This window comes from Cnephaeus nilssonii (genome assembly GCF_951640355.1).
Source record: "Cnephaeus nilssonii genome assembly, chromosome: 15".
NCBI classification, from domain to species: domain Eukaryota; kingdom Metazoa; phylum Chordata; class Mammalia; order Chiroptera; family Vespertilionidae; genus Cnephaeus; species Cnephaeus nilssonii.
This window is the reverse complement of record NC_137086.1, coordinates 30,774,314-30,792,020: the sequence shown is the minus strand read 5'-3', so window position 1 is coordinate 30,792,020 and position 17,707 is coordinate 30,774,314. Positions and strand designations below refer to the sequence as shown.

Sequence of the window (17,707 nt, the reverse complement as noted above, 5' to 3'; positions counted from 1 at the left end):
ATCTTTCAGACTCCAAAGTCCCATGAATTTTGACCTCTAAGCTTAGAGAATACAAATCAGGTTGAACTTAAAGGTTAATATTGAACAATTGGTAGTTGCTGAAATTTGTGTGTTGAGAAGAAATTTGAAATTATAGGAGTATACTGGTAACAGATCTTGTAAACGTGGTTGGTGTAGATCAGAAGATAACATGCTTGGCTTGTTTTTGCTTTTACTATGCGATACTATATATGATAACCCTTTAAGTTCAATTTAAAAGTATCTTAGCATTCTCGCAATAAGTCACATTGGGAAGTCTGTGTTTCTGCTAAAGAGATATTGAGAGGAGAGGGACCATTATGAGCCATTCATTTTTTTTCTTTTTGTTGTTCTATAGTCTCATAGACATGAGCAACAGGTTCCTTGTGCCTGCACTTCTCAGAATGCCTCTAGTTCTTCAGACCTATATCCTCTTCCACAGGGAGAAGGGTGCTTGTGGGAAAAGGGTGTTGTATAGGACGAAACATGTATTAAGGTCCTAGCTTATTATTGAAAAATTAATGGATATACGTTTTTCCCCACAGTTTTCAAATGTGAGGTGTGGATTCACAAGGAAAGAGTAGTTTCTCCATTTGGTTTTAAACATTAAAAAGATAAAAAGAAGTATTAGCCAAAAAAAGACAAAACTATTCTGTTTGGACTATGTTATATTGTTTCATAACTACTTCTTAATGAGGGAGGGAAAGTCCAACCACATTTCTGTCTTTCCTGCCTCACATTATATGTATTCCTAGATGGTGGTAGTTAGAATCTTGGCTAAATTTCTTAGAAGTTTATGTTCTTGAAGCTTAGTGAGTTTTCCATTATTTTTAAAATAAGGATTTGGTGAGTGAAAAATTGAAGACACAACAAATGAATAATGATCTTGAAAAATTAACCCATGAGCTTGAGAAGATAGGGTTAAATAAAGAGCGACTCTTACATGATGAGCAAAGTACTGATGACAGGTGAGTATTAAGTCACTGGTTCAATTCCCAGTCAGGGCACATGCCCGGGTTTCAGGCTCATTCCTCATTAGAGGGCATGCAGGAGGCAGCTGATCGATGGTTCTCTCTCATTAATGTTTCTTTCTCCCTCTCCCTTTCTAAAATCAATTTTAAAAAATGTTTAAAAAGTAAAAAATCAGGTTAAAGACAGCCTAATACTGTCTAAGAAAAAAATGCTAAAATGTTATATAAATACAGTTTGTCATTGAGGTAACAGAAGATCTAAGGCTATAATTGCCTGTGAAAGTAGAATGAGACATTAACGACAAACAAACCCCTCTCTGGTGAAATATGCAATTTAAGCAAGTTATATTTTATTTGATTATGTGCTTTAAATGCCTCAATTCTTTCATTTATTATTTATTTTTAAATCTTTATTGTAGTAAGTATTACATATGGAGTATTACATATGTCCTTTTTTTTTCTTTGACCCCTTCTAGCTCACATTCTTCCCCCTCCCCCACCCCAAGCCTTCACCACCCTATTGTCTGCATATACTTTATACCCTGAAGACAGAGTCTTCAGTGAGTTTCAAGTCTTAACTATGAATATGTTCTTATATAAATATTTTACACTTAATAGTGTAGACAAGTGTTTGATAATATAATAATCCTTCACTTTCTATAGATTCTATTCTTATAAAACTAAAGTAAATATTTTGAAAAAATATTTTGAGACATAAAACAGAAATATAATGCCTGTTTGAGTATTAGATAATTTTTTCTTTTGACAACCTAGGCTATAATCGAAAGCTCTGTTTACTTAGTGATTTCTGTTTCTTCATTCCCAGGAATAGTTTAAGAGGGGGAGACTGGGGCAGTAAGAGGAGGATAATTTAATTTGACACTTAAATTATAAGATCTATTTATGGCACCAATATCTGTAGTCATAAATTATCTTTAAAAATAATTTTCTGACCTCCAGTAACAAACTTTTACTATTTTTGTACTTGGATAGTAGGTACAAACTTTTGGAATCAAAATTAGAATCCACTCTAAAGAAGTCCCTTGAAATAAAAGAGGAAAAAATTGCTGCTTTAGAAGCTCGATTAGAAGAATCCACAAATTATAACCAGCAATTGCGCCAAGAACTTAAAACAGTAAGTGATTTCCTTGGAAATAATTTTAATTGTTAAATATTTGGAGAGAAAATTATAAAATAAAAAATAAAATTTTAATATTTTATTAATATTTTGTTTTTTTTCTTAAATTCGAGAGTGTTCTTAAATAGATTTTTGCCATGTAATTTATGACAAACTGTATTTTGTCTATACACTGTAATTGACTCAATCCTATTTCATGTGTGTATGTCCCCCATGCAATTAGGAACATACCAGAATTGATATATTGGAATGGGGAAAAGGTGGGCTTATTTTATGGGTAAAAGCTCTCAATGAGATACAGGCACTTTATTCTGACACCCTTTTCCTATTGAGAATCCAGGTAAAAGTTTGATAGGAAATTCGTACGTGTGAGAACACCAAGTAGAAGAAAATCATATGGCATGCTCACATAAAGTTGAGGATATTTTTCTAGATCTATTTTCTTGTGATATTTAGAATTATTCGGTGAATTAAACAAAACTGTTTTCTCTACATGAATAAATTAAATATGAAAGGACTTGCCCTATATTGAGTTAATATAATACTAGATTGGGAGTATCATATTCTGATTTATTCTTCTTCTTATCGTCTCTGCATTGCTCCCTGGAATGGTTTTATAGTAACTAAACATTAAAACTTGTAAGATTACTACAGGCCACATTTAGAACCATTTGACTCAGAACACTATAGGAAATGCAAGTAGCTAGCAGGGCACTGCCAGGTGTTCTTCACATGAGTTGTCTGAGAATCATCTTCCTACCAGATGGCAGTTCAGGTGCAAGTGAGATTCGTATTGGGTGGCTTTAAGACTTCATGCTCCACAGCAATGATCTTCTCTTGCAACAACTCCAGAGGTATGGGTTGAAGATCTCCATAAGTTGTTACCAATTTTAAGAGTTGCTGCACTTAGAGAAGTTCAAATATATGGCTTCATGTTAGGTATTTATAGTTCTCACAGTCCAAATACAATTTACCAATCAGGGATCTTATTTCCCTTCAGCAAACCTGCCTGCTAACATAGAACATTCCAATTTTATGAGGTTTCTGGAGAAAGCTAACTGGAGATGAATTTCTCAGGCAGAAAGGAAAAAGGTTTTGTTTCCTATTTGCCCTTACGATCATTGCTGGTATTCATCTCAGACATTACCATGAAACAAGTATTTATGTAGAAGAACTTCTAGAACTTTGTTTAATTAACATAAAGGATTATCAAAAAAATAAAATAAAATTTGGTGCCAGATTTTATTAATCTGCTTTATTTCCTGATTTTATTTTTACCCTATTAAGCAGTATAACTAGGTTACAAGTAAAGTTAACACATGAAGCTACTCAGCTAGAAAATAAGTGGGTTTGGATATGGGTTGGTATATATCTATTTCTAGTCTAAAAGATGGAGATTTAAAAATTCATCATTATCTTTACTTCCAGCCATTTTGGCATAACTACTATTGGACTAGCTTCCTGCCATAAACATGTATTCAGCTGTAATTATACTGTTCTAACTTTTAGTACTACACATGAAGAGGTATATCACTTGAAGATAGACTATGAAAGTTAAATATGAATAGTATAAGGTCTAAAGTAACTACAAAAATAGCATGACAGAGAGGTATGGCTAATATGCCAGCAAAAGAGATAAAATAGAATTACAAAAAATCCAAAAGAAGGCAGAAAAATAAAAAAGGTGGAGCAAAATACAGATTGGACAGATAGACAATAAATAGCAAATGGTGGGTTTAAATAAAATCATACCAGTAATCACATTAAATATAAAAGGTCTAATACCTCAGGTAAAAGTCAGAGATTAGTAGATTGGATAAAAATGCAAGTCCTACCTATATGCTGCCTCTAAGAAACCTGGAGTCTTTGGTCTCGGCGGCAGAAGCAAGATGACAAAGGGGACGTCATCGTTCGGCAAGCGCCGCAACAAGACGCACACGCTGTGCCGCCGCTGCGGCTCGAAGGCCTGCCACCTGCAGAAGTCCACCTGCGGCAAGTGCGGCTGCCCCGCCAAGCGCACGAGGAAGTGTAGCTGGAGTGCCAGGGCTAAAGGACGAAACACCGTTACTGGTCGCATGAGGCACCTGAAATTGTGTACCGCAGATTCAGGCATGGGTTCCGTGAAGGAACAACACCTAAACCCAAGAGGGCAGCTGTTGCCGCATCCAGTTCACCTGAAGGATTTCACTGATTAGTCTCACAATAAATCTCAGTTTTAAAAAAAGAAAAGAAACCTTGATGGAAAAACCTTGATGGAAAATGATATTTTATTTTTGTGTGAACATAAATTAGAGATTCTGATTAATGATACATAAGGTAAAGAAGCCGTTTTTGAAGCTTAGTTGTAAAAATAATGGTCTAAAAATTAGAAGCTTTGAGTTTTTTTCTCATTTCTTCTTAATAATGGCATATGTCTATAACCTTTCTAAGTCTAGGGGTGAAAAGACCCTGTGGGAAATTAACGTAAAATAGGAGACTAGAAATGATGTCACCCATCTATGTTATTAGGGTGTTAAAAGTAAGAGGGAGTGTGGAGCTGGATCCCAAAACACCTATTAGATCGCTTGCCAAGGTTTAAATTACATTCTATCTTGGCATCTTTTTCCTTTTGTCTCACATCATTATTTTCTAACTCAATCGTAGCAAATTTTATTGTTGAATTATAAGCTTTCTTAAGGTTTGCATTAAATGTTGAATTATTTCAAATATTTATCCTTGCCTTAATATAAAGTTTAGGTTAATTTAGAAGTTTATGATAAGTGTCTCGTAGGATAAACTAGTAATTCAGGATAAGTATAACAATAATCATTTCCAATTGAAGAGAGCTATTTAAGTTAATCAGCAATTTTGGTAATGTAAGATGACCAAGTTGCTAGTTTTGAGTTGGCTCTCTTAAAGTAGGATCTGGTTGTAGTCATACCAGAAAACCTGGGATTGCTCACTCTTCATAAAATAAATTACAGTAATTATATGTGATAGATGAAGGTCTCAATAAAGAAATCATTAATTTATTTAACACAGCTTATTCTGGGCAATATATCCTTCATAAAAGGGCAAGTGTCTACATATAGATACTTCCTCAATTTTAATTTAGGTCTCTTTTTAAGAGGAATAAATACTGTGTCAGGTCTTTATTTGTAGTTTATATGGGGATCTCAGAAATCTCTAAATCAGCTATAGATAGAGCTCTAAAAACAGTTGCTATTATTAACAGCACATCTTGATCTTCAGCAACATTTTCATCATAAACAATAGGATATGTAATTAGAGAATATATTGTAGGAGCATTACACATAAAAAAATATATTTGCCCTAGCTGGTTTGGCTCAGAGGTTAGAGTGTTGGCCCAAGGACTGAAGCGTGGTGGGTGCTGGGGCATGTACATCAGTTGCAGGCTCAATCCCCGGTGCCAGTCAGGCACATGCAGAAGGCAACCAATTGATGTCTCCCTCTCACATAGATGTTTCTCTTTCTCCCCCTCCCTTCCACTCTCTCTAAAAAGCAATAGAAAAAGATCCTCGGGTGAGGATTAACAAAAATAAAAAAAAGAAGAATATATTTACTATTTCTAAGAGGGAAGGATTTGTATTTTACGGAGCATAAATTGTGATTATGCTAATAATGATAATTATACATATTATTTACCATATTTTTAGATAAAGTGTGTCTCACATTCACCAGACCAGTGCAGAGTCAAATTAATTGTAAGAAGCAGAACTTGGATGATTTATTTTCCCCATTAAAATATTTTAAATTAAATTTTAGGTGAAAAAGAATTATGAAGCCCTTAAACAGAGACAAGATGAGGAAAGGATGGTACAGAGCCCTCCTTCCGCTTCCAGTGAAGATAACAAATGGGAGCGAGAAAGTCAAGAAACAACCAGAGAGCTTCTGAAAGTTAAAGACAGATTGATTGAAGTAGAAAGAAATGTAAGTATTTTTAAATTTTTAGTAGGAATAAGGATTTTTAGAAGTAATGTGTAACTCAGAAATGTATCTAATCTGGTTTTGTAGCTTTGTTCATTTTATACTTTCTTGACCGATTTATTTTGTAATATGAATAAAGACTGAAGAACTCATAATTTACTTTTCTCCATCACCCTCACACAAGACCATCAGTAACCTTTATCAACTCTGTCTTGAAAATATACCCAAACCCATTTTCTTTCTCTCCATCTTTGCTGCTACCTCAGTTGCAGGCTCAAGGTAGCATCATCTGTCATCTGGACTATTAAAATATGGTCCTAACTGGCCCTACTTTTTCCATTTCTGGCCCAATCTAACCCATTCTCAACACAGTAGTCAGTTATTTTTTAAAACATATTCCAAACCATGTTACTTTCATACTTAAAATCTTCAATAGCTTCCCATTTTAATTAGAATAAAATCCAGATTCTTTGCTGTGTCCTGTAAGATCCTTCCTGACATTGTCCTGCCTGACCTTATACCATACCACGTTTCTACCCACTCAGTTTATTAATCTGGAGATAATATTATCTGTTAATATCTGAAAAACACAAAACAATGCCTGGCACATAATAAGTAAATTAGTTCTAGTCATATTGGCATTTTTCTTCTTGTTCCTACCTCAGGCCTTTCTGTTTGCCTCCCCTGCTGGCTGGCTTCCCTCAGAATTCATGTCTCCTGTCACATACCACCTGCAAGACTTCTTCCTTGATCCCTTTCCCCAGCCTAAACCGTTCTTCACTATCACACCACTGCCTTATTCAGCTTCTTCATAGCACTTCTCACTTAAGAAATGACATTATTTTGTTCCTTTATTTGTTCTCTACCTTCTGAAAAAAAGCTCCTTGAAAGCAGGTAGCTTGTCTTTCATTTTCACCACTGCCTTCAGTATGTAGAATAATGCCTCTTAGATAGCAGACACTTTGCTGAATGAGTTACATATTTGACAATAAACAATAATTGAATGAATTCAACAAACATCCTACAAAGATGAATAAGCTTTAGGAACTTGCATGCTAACAAGTAAAATAGTTGTGGTTGTTATTGTTTTTTAATATAACATGAGTTAAAAGCTTTAAGCCATAAAGCCAAAAATTAATACCTTATACCTTTGATTCCTATTTTCTCATCCAAAAGTAATTACTGTAAATATCTTTCCCAGAAAACTGTTTGTGATTTACCTATATATAGAAGTATATTTCTTTTACAGTTTTACACCTGTAGATAATAGAATGTCTATTTTTAATTATTCAGTAATATATGCATATGTACCTCTGTTGTTTAGATTAATAATTATACCGCGAACACTTTGGCTGGCATATAAAGTCCTATAAGATAAATCTCTTTCCCATTGACTTCCTTTATAAATTTCCACTGGGGAAAAAGTTACTTGGTTCTCATACTTTAGCCATTTTAGATAATGGGTTTATAAAGATGGCTAGCCCTATATTAGACAGATAATTTTTGTGTCTCTGCCATTATATTTGCTAACTACATACTTTCCTATTGTAAATTTTTCCTGCTCTGAGATATCCTTTCTAGTCTTAGCTATCTCATCTGTTCATTACATACTATAGGAATTTTTGTTATTTCTAGGATCATTAGAGCTTGTATATTTTGATTTCTAAAGAGCTGAACTACAATAGTACTTAACATATCCAAGGGAAAAATCATTTACTTTTCTTCCCTTGGATATGTTTTCTAGGCCCTGGCTGGTTTTGCTCAGTGGCTAGAGCATCGGCCTGTGGACTGAAGGATCCCAGGTTTGATTCCTGTTGGGGCCACATGCCCGGGTTGTAGGCTCGATCCCCAGTAGGGGGGTGTGCATAAGGCAGCCAATCGATGATTCTCTCTCATCATTGATGTTTCTATCTCTCTCTCTCCCTCTCCCTTCCTCTCTGAAATCAATAAATATATATATATATATTTTTTAAAAGATGGTATTCTAAGTCAGTATTCTATTATTTTTTCAGTATATATTTTTTATCCTTTGTATTTGAACAAATGAATAAAAGAAGTTCAGTATCAAGAACATCTTTGAAACATTTTGGTTCTTCAGCTTTGATTTTTATGGTATATGTGGGTTAAATCCTGACTTGTCTTTTATACAGTGACGTAGTATATATAACATGAAACCTTATCGAGTGAATATTATTGTTGTCCCCCAAATGTAGATAAGATAAAAGTAATTTGTTGGGATTCAGTTGTAACTTTTTTGTTGTTTTTGTTGTTAATCCTCATCCAAGGATATATTTTTTTTAATATTTTTTATTGATTTCAGAGAGGAAGGGAGAGGGAGAGAAAGATAGTAACATCAGTGATGAGAGAGAATCATCGATCGGCTGCCTCCTGCACACCCCCTACCGGGGATTGAGCCCGCAACCCGGGCATGTGCCCTTTACCAGAATAGAGCCCAGGACCTTTCAGTCCGCAGGCTGGCACTCTGTTCACTGAGCCAAACTGGCTAGGTCACCCAAGGGTATTTTTTCATTAATTTTTTAGAGAGGGAGAGACTGAGAGAGACTCATCGATTGGTTGTTTCCCACATGGCCCCGGCCAGGGCTGGGGATTGAGCCTGCAACCAAGGTATATACTCTTGACAGGAATCAATCAAACCCAGGACCCTTCAGTCCGCTGTCTGATGCTCTATCCACTGAGCCAAACCAGCTATAGCTCAGTTGTAACTTTTTATGCATGTTGCAATTATATGTAAATTCTGGTCTTTTGTATATTAAAGATTTTAAATTTGGTTTTCTAGAGGATTCTTTGTTTATACCTTTTGATGCTATGTTATTTATATGTTATTTAGAAGTAATCCTGAAAATATAATATTCATGACAAACATTTTAATATTTAGAACATTAACTATGATTTGCACAGTAATTCAACTGTTTAACTATAAAACTGAATTATGGCCATATGTACTGGAAAAATTGAAAATGGTATGTTTTGTTTGGATTTGCTCTAGAAGTTCTATAGATGAAATAGAGCTTTAGTGGGTGTTTTATACCATGAAAAATAATTATTAAAGAAAATATGTAGTATTTGTTAGGTTTGTAGGCATTAAAATTTTTAAAAAGATGGTTAAGACTGTTTCTACTTGTCTTCCAAATATTTGTGTTTATAAAATACTTAGTTATGCTGCTATCCTTGTGACCACCACATATCTATCTGTCTGTCTGTCTATCTATCTATCTATCTATCTATATTTGCCTTTGGGCATTTAGAAAAGAAGCACTCCATTGACTAGAAACGCCCTACTCATTCTGGACACACTGGGCACTTTTGAGCAGCATGAAAACCATACAATCGACAGTCACATTCTTGTTTTTTGTGTTAGTCAATATATTTAGAATGGAGTATTTTATTTTTTAGATATTATAAAGCAGACAGACACAAATACAGTAGTCTATTCAGATTTTACGATTATTGCTTTCTTTTTCTTAAATATCTGTTTACAATTTGGGATAGAGGGAATATTTTCTTTTCTCTTTTAAGATTGTTAGGGTTGTTTTTTATTACAATGGTAAAAAATACTTGTACAAAATGCCAGTATCTATTAAATAGAAATAGTTTAATGTTGTTTTTATTTATAATATGTGTGTTTTCTTTATTAAGAATGCTACACTACAAGCAGAGAAGCAAGCACTGAAAACTCAACTGAAGCAACTTGAGACACAGAACAATAATTTGCAGGCTCAGATTCTTGCACTTCAGAGGCAGACAGTGTCATTACAAGAGCAGAATACTACTCTTCAAACACAGAATGCCAAGCTTCAGGTTGTAATGTAATATTTGGGGCATATGCAACAAAGTCTTGAATTATGCTATTAAAATAATTCAAGCTAAAATGTATATATGATATAGATCCCCTAATATACATCATATATATACTAGTCATCATCATCATACCTAATAAAATGGTAATATGCAAATTACCATCACTCCGCTACACCCATGATTGGGCCGGCTGGAGGCGCGGGGGGGCGGGACTCAGGGTGGCCGATTGGCTGGCAGTAGGAGTGGGGGGCGGGGACTCGCGAGTCCCTGACCTCCGCTCCTCCCGCCGGCTTAAACGGCTGGTGCTGCTTAGGCCGGCGCTGCGGAAGACGCTGGTGGCGGAACTCGGGGTGGCCGATTGCGTGGCTGCTGGCACCAGTTTTCCGCCAGCAGCAGTTTTCCTCTGGCCACCCGCCCGATCGGAGTTCCTCTCGGGGTGGCCGATCGTGCTGGCGGGAGGCGCTCTGATCGGCGGGTGGCCAGAGGAAAACTGCTGCTGGCGGATAACTGGTGCCGGCAGCCAGGTGAAGGAAAAGTCTATTGCACGAAACTTCATGCAATGGGCTCCTAGTATATATATAATAACACCTACCAAAAATCAAAATTAAATGGTAATCTTGTTCTTTGGGACACAAAAATTCAAATTTTCTCAGTATAATGTGCATATATCTGCTTTGATTTATTTAAACTTCTTAAAGTTAATGTAATCTTTCTTATTTTAAAAAAACACAAAAGAACAATATAAGCTATTTTCCTTATGTCTGATAACAATATACATTCTTATAGGTTGAAAATTCCACACTTAATTCCCAAAGTACCTCTCTTATGAACCAGAATGCACAACTCCTAATCCAGCAGTCTTCCTTAGAAAATGAAAATGAGTCTGTAATCAAAGAGCGAGAAGACCTGAAATCTCTCTATGATTCTCTGATCAAAGATCATGAGAAACTGGAACTTCTTCATGAACGGCAGGCTTCAGAGTATGAATCTCTCATTGCTAAACATGGAACTCTAAAGTCTGCCCACAAAAATCTTGAGGTGGAGCATAAAGACCTCGAAGATCGGTAATTTATTATATTTTCTGTGTTTTTAATTTAACACCTATTTACTTTGGGGAATAAAGTAAATGTTGAGTTAAACACATCTAAGAGATTATGTAAGAAATTTATATAAACTTACGTGTTTTGTGATACTGGCATGTAATAAATTACTCTTATTTTTTCATTTTAAAGTATTTTTCCCCTTGAGGAAATATTATAAACCAAATATCTAACTTTCCCCCCCAGTTATAATCAGTTACTAAAACAGAAAGGACAATTGGAAGATTTGGAAAAAACACTGAAAGTAGAACAGGAAAAAATGCTGCTTGAAAACAAAAACCATGAGACTGTAGCTGCAGAATACAAGAAACTTTGTGGCGAAAATGATAGGTAATAAATATTTATATATTTTAGTTTTGTATTATTATTCATTACATCCAAAGTGTATACTACCTCTTTGCAGTACTGTCCATAAATTAGAATTTTAAAATCAGACGCCAGCAATAAGTAAATTACCAACAAAACCCTGCAGCTAGTTATAGAATGGCTCAGACAAAAATCTAGATCTCCTTTTCTCTCTATTCAACTAATTAAGCTTTTTTTTTTAATCCTCACCTGAGGATATGCTTAGAGAGAGGGAAGGAGGGAGAGAGGATGAGAGAGAGAGAAAAAAAACATCTAACAGTTGCCTTCTTTATGCTCCCCCATGGGATCAAACCCACAGTCCAGGTATGTGCCCTGACGGGGAAGTTAACCAGCAACCTTTCAGTGACAGGACAGAACTCTGCCAACTGAGCCATTCAGGCTGGGCCAAATAATTTAAGTTTTTAAGCCACATTATATAGTGAAATTTTTGTACCTTGACAGCATTTGCATATTTTATTAAGACAGAATGTAATGGACCTGATTCTTTATGTCTTACTCTTTTTTTGCTAGTCTGGTATTCCAATTCCTGTTTTTTGAAGTTGCTACAAGTGAGCAACCTTATGATTTTCTAGCTGATTTATTCCTACTTTTATTTTTAACAATCTTAGATATTAATAGCCTCCTATTGCCATGGAGCAATTCTTTTTTAACTTGAAGCCTTGGGAAAATCAAAATTTGCCACTGGTAATCAAGTTACTCCATAAGGGTACATTTTCAAGTTTTTTAAGAAACCTTTGAAAAGTTTAAGCAGCCTAAACCAACCAAGCATGTCAAACTCGTGGCCGGCGGGCTGCATGCCTCATTTATTTGGCCCGTGTTAGCCTTTGAGTTTGATATGCTTGGCCTAAACATTTGCACTGCACTTACATTGCCATAGCTGAAGTGCTGAAAGGCAGCACACAAAATTTTGCATGTCTTTACATCTTCAACATATTTAAGTGCTGAGAGATTTCATTTCAAGGGAAAAAAGTACTCAATTTTAAAAAAATCTAGTTTTTACAAAATAGAAACTGATTCTTGATCAGTGTAGTAATTGGCAGAAGAATTCTTTATATTCTCTAAGTATGTCTGAATGTGATTTACAGCATTTTCACATTATGTAAATGACAATGAAAGCTATTAAGAGAATTTGATTCTATTCTATTACGATTTCTAATTATAGGTTGAATCATACATATAATCAGCTTTTAAAAGAAACTGAAGTTTTACAAACCGACCATAAAAACTTGAAAAGTCTTCTAAATAATTCCAAACTGGAACAAACAAGATTAGAAGCTGAATTTTCAAAGCTGAAGGAACAATACCAACAGTTGGACATTACATCCACCAAGCTAAATAACCAGTGTGAGGTGAGCTTTAACAAATTTAATCACTGTCTCCCTTCTGTTAGGCATGCAGACACATCTAAAAACTAAACAGTGATATTATAATAACCAGCAGTATATATTTAGTGGGGTGTTTCTAAAAGAATTGGTCAGGGATAATTGAAATTCATAAGTAATTCAAAAAACTTTATTATTAATTTCAATTTTTTTATTGTTAGTTTAAACTTATATGTTCAGGTACTTTTACTATATATAAAACCATTTTTATTATTATAAAAAATGTTACTGGCCACCTGGCATGTACTAGTAAACTAAATAGGTAAAACTCTCTCCCCCTGTATAGTTTATATTCTGGTGGAAGGAAAAAGACAATAAACATAATAAATAAGTGAAATACATAGTGTATATGTAACATAGTTTTGTTACATATGGCTGCGTAGCAAATTACCCCAAAACTTAGTGGTATAAAACAATTATTTATTATGCTCACAGATTCTGTGGGTGGGAATTTGGACAGGTACAGGGAGCCAGTTTGCCTCTGCTCCACTTGCCCCTGGGCCCTCGGCTGGAAGATGGAAAGGCTGGGTGCAGGCTGGTGGTGGATGCTGGCTATCAGCTGGAGGGAGGTATCAGTTTCCTCTCATGGGTGGTTATTTGCTTTCTCACAACATGGTCAGAACCAGACAAAAACCATTTTGTATTAATGGTTAAGCCTCAGAAGTCATGCAGCATCATTTCCCCTGCATTCTAGTTATTGAGGCATCTAAGTCCTGTCCAGATTCAAGGGGAAGAGAAATAGACTCAGCCTCTTGATGGAGAAAAGCAAGGTCTGGAAAAGCACATGGACTAAAAATACTGGTGTAACCATTTTGAAAATTAGCCTGCAACATATGGTATGTTACAAAGTGATAAATTATGTGCAAGTACAAATGGAGTAGGGCAAAGGAGGGTAAGGACTACCAGGGAGGGGGATAAGGGAGTGCAGATTGAAATTTTAACTAGGCATCATTGAACAAAGATTTGAAGGAGATTAGGGTATTGTTATGTAGATATCTGGGAAAAGAATATTCCAGGCAAACAGCCAATACACTGACCCTAAGGCCAGGGGAATCCTGGTGTGTTTGAGGAACACTCAAGGAGGCCCGTGTGGCTGGAATGGAATGAGCAAAGGGGAGAGTAGTAGGAGTGAGATCAGAGATGTGCGTGTGCCAGATATGTTGCCTTATAGGCCATTGTAAAAACAAACAAACAACTTTGACTTTTATTCTGAATAAAATTGGGAGCCATTGGAGGGTTTTAAATAGAAATGACATTATGCCTATGTATACAGTTTTATTCTTAATGTAATTTCATGGCTGTTACAATGGTTTGATAAAGTGCTAAATGTTTTGAAATATAAAAATGATACTGAAAGTCTTAGATCACCCTTAAATTTTATGGTTGGTACTTAAATAATTAGTTTGAATATAGTTTAACACCTGAATTTCATGGAACTTTTAGGGAACCAGCACTTAAGCAAACCCTTAAATAGAGTTAGGAATAGACTATATAAGAAAAGTAATACCTAAAAGCTTTTTGTATTAAATTATAAACCAATAGGAAGAAAAATTAGTTTGAAAGTATATACAGGGTGGGGCAAAAGTGGGTTTTCAGTTGTGCATATGGAAAAGTTAGTATAATAATTAGTAAATAATAATACAAGAATAAACTCTGTGTTTCATGTACTTACAACTATAAACCTACTTTGCCCCACTCTGTACAATTTAAATACTCAAAGCTTACAATGTATAGAACATTCATTCTGCCTGTGATTTATAAAAGTCTTAAGTAAAATATGATTGGGGTAATGAACTTACAAAATGGTAGAGAAGCATTAACTCTCCAAGAAACAATAAAATTTGACAAAACTGTCAAAAATTATCATTTTAGTACTGTGAAACTCATGCAGAAGCAAACAAATTGAGAAGCATTTATTAAAAACTGCTCACCTTTGGGTAGGAACTATAGTTGTCTGAGGCAATGTGACTTCTCCCAGTCTCATTCCCTCCCCCTCTCTTAGTTTCAGTACCTGGTAGTTCTGCCTAGGTGCAGGGCAATCCATGAAAAGCAGTACCTTTGCTACTGGAGGGGACTGGCTTGATTTGAGCAGAGCACAGAAAAGCCCCAGGCCCAGGAGAGCTCTCAAAGGCTAACTCTCAGATAGCCTGAGGTTGAAATATTGCTTGGGACAAAGTAACAGATCAGCAAACTTGTCAGAAATGTTACTGTGAGATCCAAGCAATGAGACAGTCAGCCATAGTGGGTCTTGATAATGTCCCACATGTCACTAGTGGTCTGGAAGGCTGCCTAGGAGAGACCAGAAAGAGTCCTTCGCTACCCCTTAACCCTGGCTGATTGTCCCAACTTCAGATGTTAACCCTTGGCTATGGGCTAAGTCACATAACATAATTTAGAGAGAGTAAAAAAATGAATCTGTATCTTTGTAGGAAGGGATAGTGATAGGAAGAGAGCACAATGAGTGTTTTTGGAATACAATTAATATGCTGCTTCTTGCTAGGGGTGCTGGTTTCACACATGTTCACTTTGAAAAATTTTTTTAAATTGATTTTTAGAGAGAGAGAGGAAGGGCGGGGGAGAGAGAGAGAGAGGGAGAGAGAGAGAAAGAAAAAGAAAGAAACATCAATGCAAGAGCTGAACATTTATCGGCTGCCTCCAACACACCCCCTACCGGGGACCATACCTCAACCACCCTGGCATGTGCCCCAACTGGGAATCGAACCAGCAACCCTTTGTTGCACAGGACAAAACCCAACCAACTGAGCTACACTGGCCAGGGCCATGTGTTCACTGTAATACTTCATTGAGCTGTATATACACTTAAAAATTATATATATATATATATATATATATATATATATATATATATATATATATATATATATATATGTTTTAACCAGTGTCTGTTGACATAATGCTGTATAATAATAATAATGGACAGTAAATATTTTATTTATTTATTTATTTATTTTTGGATAGTAAATACTTATTTTTGCTCATGAATCTATGGGTCAGTTGAGCAGATGTGCTGATCCATGAATTGCTGTGTAGGCCAAGATTAGTTGATCATAGTCGGACTTGCTCCTGCATCTGCAGGTATCTGGCATGTACTCTGAGGGCTGGCTGGTCTAGGGGGGCCCCAGCTAGCATAACTTCCCTGTTTACTCGGTCTCTCATCCTCCAGCAGGATTTCCACAGACTGCGTGTAGGCACATGAGGCCTCTTGAGGACTGGGCTTGGAACTGTCACACAATCACTTCCATCTCGTCTCTTGGCCAAAGGCATTCCAAATACAGAAAGAGAGAAAATAGATTCCTTTTTTTGATGGGAAGAGTGAGAAGTCACATTGTAAGAGGATATACATATAGGAAGGAGGATAACTGGATTCAATTTTGCAATGAATCTGTCACATGTTATATTTCAATTTAATAATCCTATCTAATAATAGACAAATATGCAAATTGACCATACCTCCGACACACCCACAAGCCACACCCACCATCCAATCAGAGCGAGTATGCAAATTAACCCAAACCAAGATGGCTATAGCCACAGAGAGCAAGGTTTCCTAGGTAACAGAGGAAGCCAAGCTTTCTGCCAGCCGTTGCAGGCCTAAGCCTCCACTCAAGCTACAAAGTTTCAATTATAGAAGGTAAACAAATTCAAACAAATGGCGGCAGAATGGAGCTTGAGAGAGCAGGCCAGGGTTGCCGCCGGCAACAGGGGAAGCAAAGCTTTCCGCACACCCTGGCCAGGCCCACCCGCTTAAGGCAACAAAGTTTCAATTATAACCCCAACACAAATGGCTGCAGGCCTCAGAGGGAGCCCCAGGCTTGGCTCTGCTCCAGGCTACAAAGTTTCAATTGTAGAAGGAAAATAAATTCCAGATACCAGGGCCTCCGCTTGGGTTGCCAGGGGGCGTGGCCGGCCTGCAAACCACCACAGGCCCCTCGCTCAGGCCGCCCCACACCCCAAGGGAACCCCACCCTGATCAGGGACACCCTTCAGGGCAAACCAGCTGGCCCCCACCCCTGTACCAGGCCTCTATCCTATCTAATAAAAGAGTATTATGCAGATTGATCATCACTGCAACACACAATATAGCTGCCCCCATGTGGTCAAAGATCCTGCCCCCATGTGGACACAAGATGGCCACCACAAGATGGCCAGCAGGAGAGGGCAGTTGGGAGGCACCCGGACTGCAAGGGAGGGCAGTTGAGAAGGACCAGGACTGCAAGGGAGGGCAGTTGGAGGTGATCAACCCTGCAGGAGAGGGCAGTTAGGGGTAACCAGGCCGGCAGAGGAGGGAAGTTGGGGGCAAACAGGCTGTCAGCAGAGTGGTTAGGGGGTGATCAGGCTGGCAGGCAGAAGCGGTTAGGGGCAATCAGGAAGGCAGGCAGGCAAGCAGTTGGGAGCCAGCAGTCCTGGATTGTGAGAGGGATGTCCGACTGCCCGTTTAGGCCCGATCCCTCATCGGGCCTAAACGGGCAGTTGGACATCCCTTGAGGGGTCCCATATTGGAGAGGGTACAGGCTGGGCTGAGGGACAACCCCCCTCCGTGCACGAATTTCGTGCACCGGGCCTCTAGTATATAAATAAATGAAAGAAACTTAGCACAATATTGGCAGTTGTTAGATCTAGATGGCTGTTTATGGATAGTCATAAATAGCTTTTCTATAGGTTTTATTTATTGATTTGAGAGAGAAAGAGAGAAAGGAAGGAAAGAGAGAGAGAGAGAGACACACACACACAGACATCGCTTTGTCCCACTCATTTATGCATTCATTGGTTGATTCTTGTATGTGCCCTGACCAGGTATTGAACCTGCAACCTTGGCATGCTGAGATGATGCTCTATTCAACTGACCTACTCAGATAGGGCCTTGAGAATTTTTTAAATGTTTGTTTTCTTTATCTTATTAATTATGGAGGAAAGATAATTATTGGCATATATTTTTTTAAAAATACAGATCTCTGAGCTCTACTC

General features: G+C 37.0%; 1 protein-coding gene and 1 pseudogene across 10 annotated transcripts in view; both read left to right on the top strand.

Annotated features, from left to right (window-relative positions):
- CCDC88A (coiled-coil domain containing 88A) overlaps positions 1–17,707 on the top strand; it is a 110,853-nt gene that overhangs the window by 70,085 nt on the left and 23,061 nt on the right. For all 9 annotated transcript variants that reach the window (XM_079791923.1, XM_079791926.1, XM_079791922.1 and 6 more), the window contains 7 exons: positions 859–986; positions 1,983–2,124; positions 5,893–6,057; positions 9,712–9,873; positions 10,660–10,937; positions 11,160–11,303; positions 12,502–12,688. In XM_079791923.1, coding sequence (XP_079648049.1) covers positions 859–986; positions 1,983–2,124; positions 5,893–6,057; positions 9,712–9,873; positions 10,660–10,937; positions 11,160–11,303; positions 12,502–12,688 — 1,206 coding nt within the window. The remainder of the gene's footprint in view (positions 1–858; positions 987–1,982; positions 2,125–5,892; positions 6,058–9,711; positions 9,874–10,659; positions 10,938–11,159; positions 11,304–12,501; positions 12,689–17,707) is intronic.
- Positions 3,966–4,318, top strand: LOC307111566 (large ribosomal subunit protein eL37-like; annotated as a pseudogene). Its single transcript has one exon. The product of its transcript is annotated as a large ribosomal subunit protein eL37-like (transcript).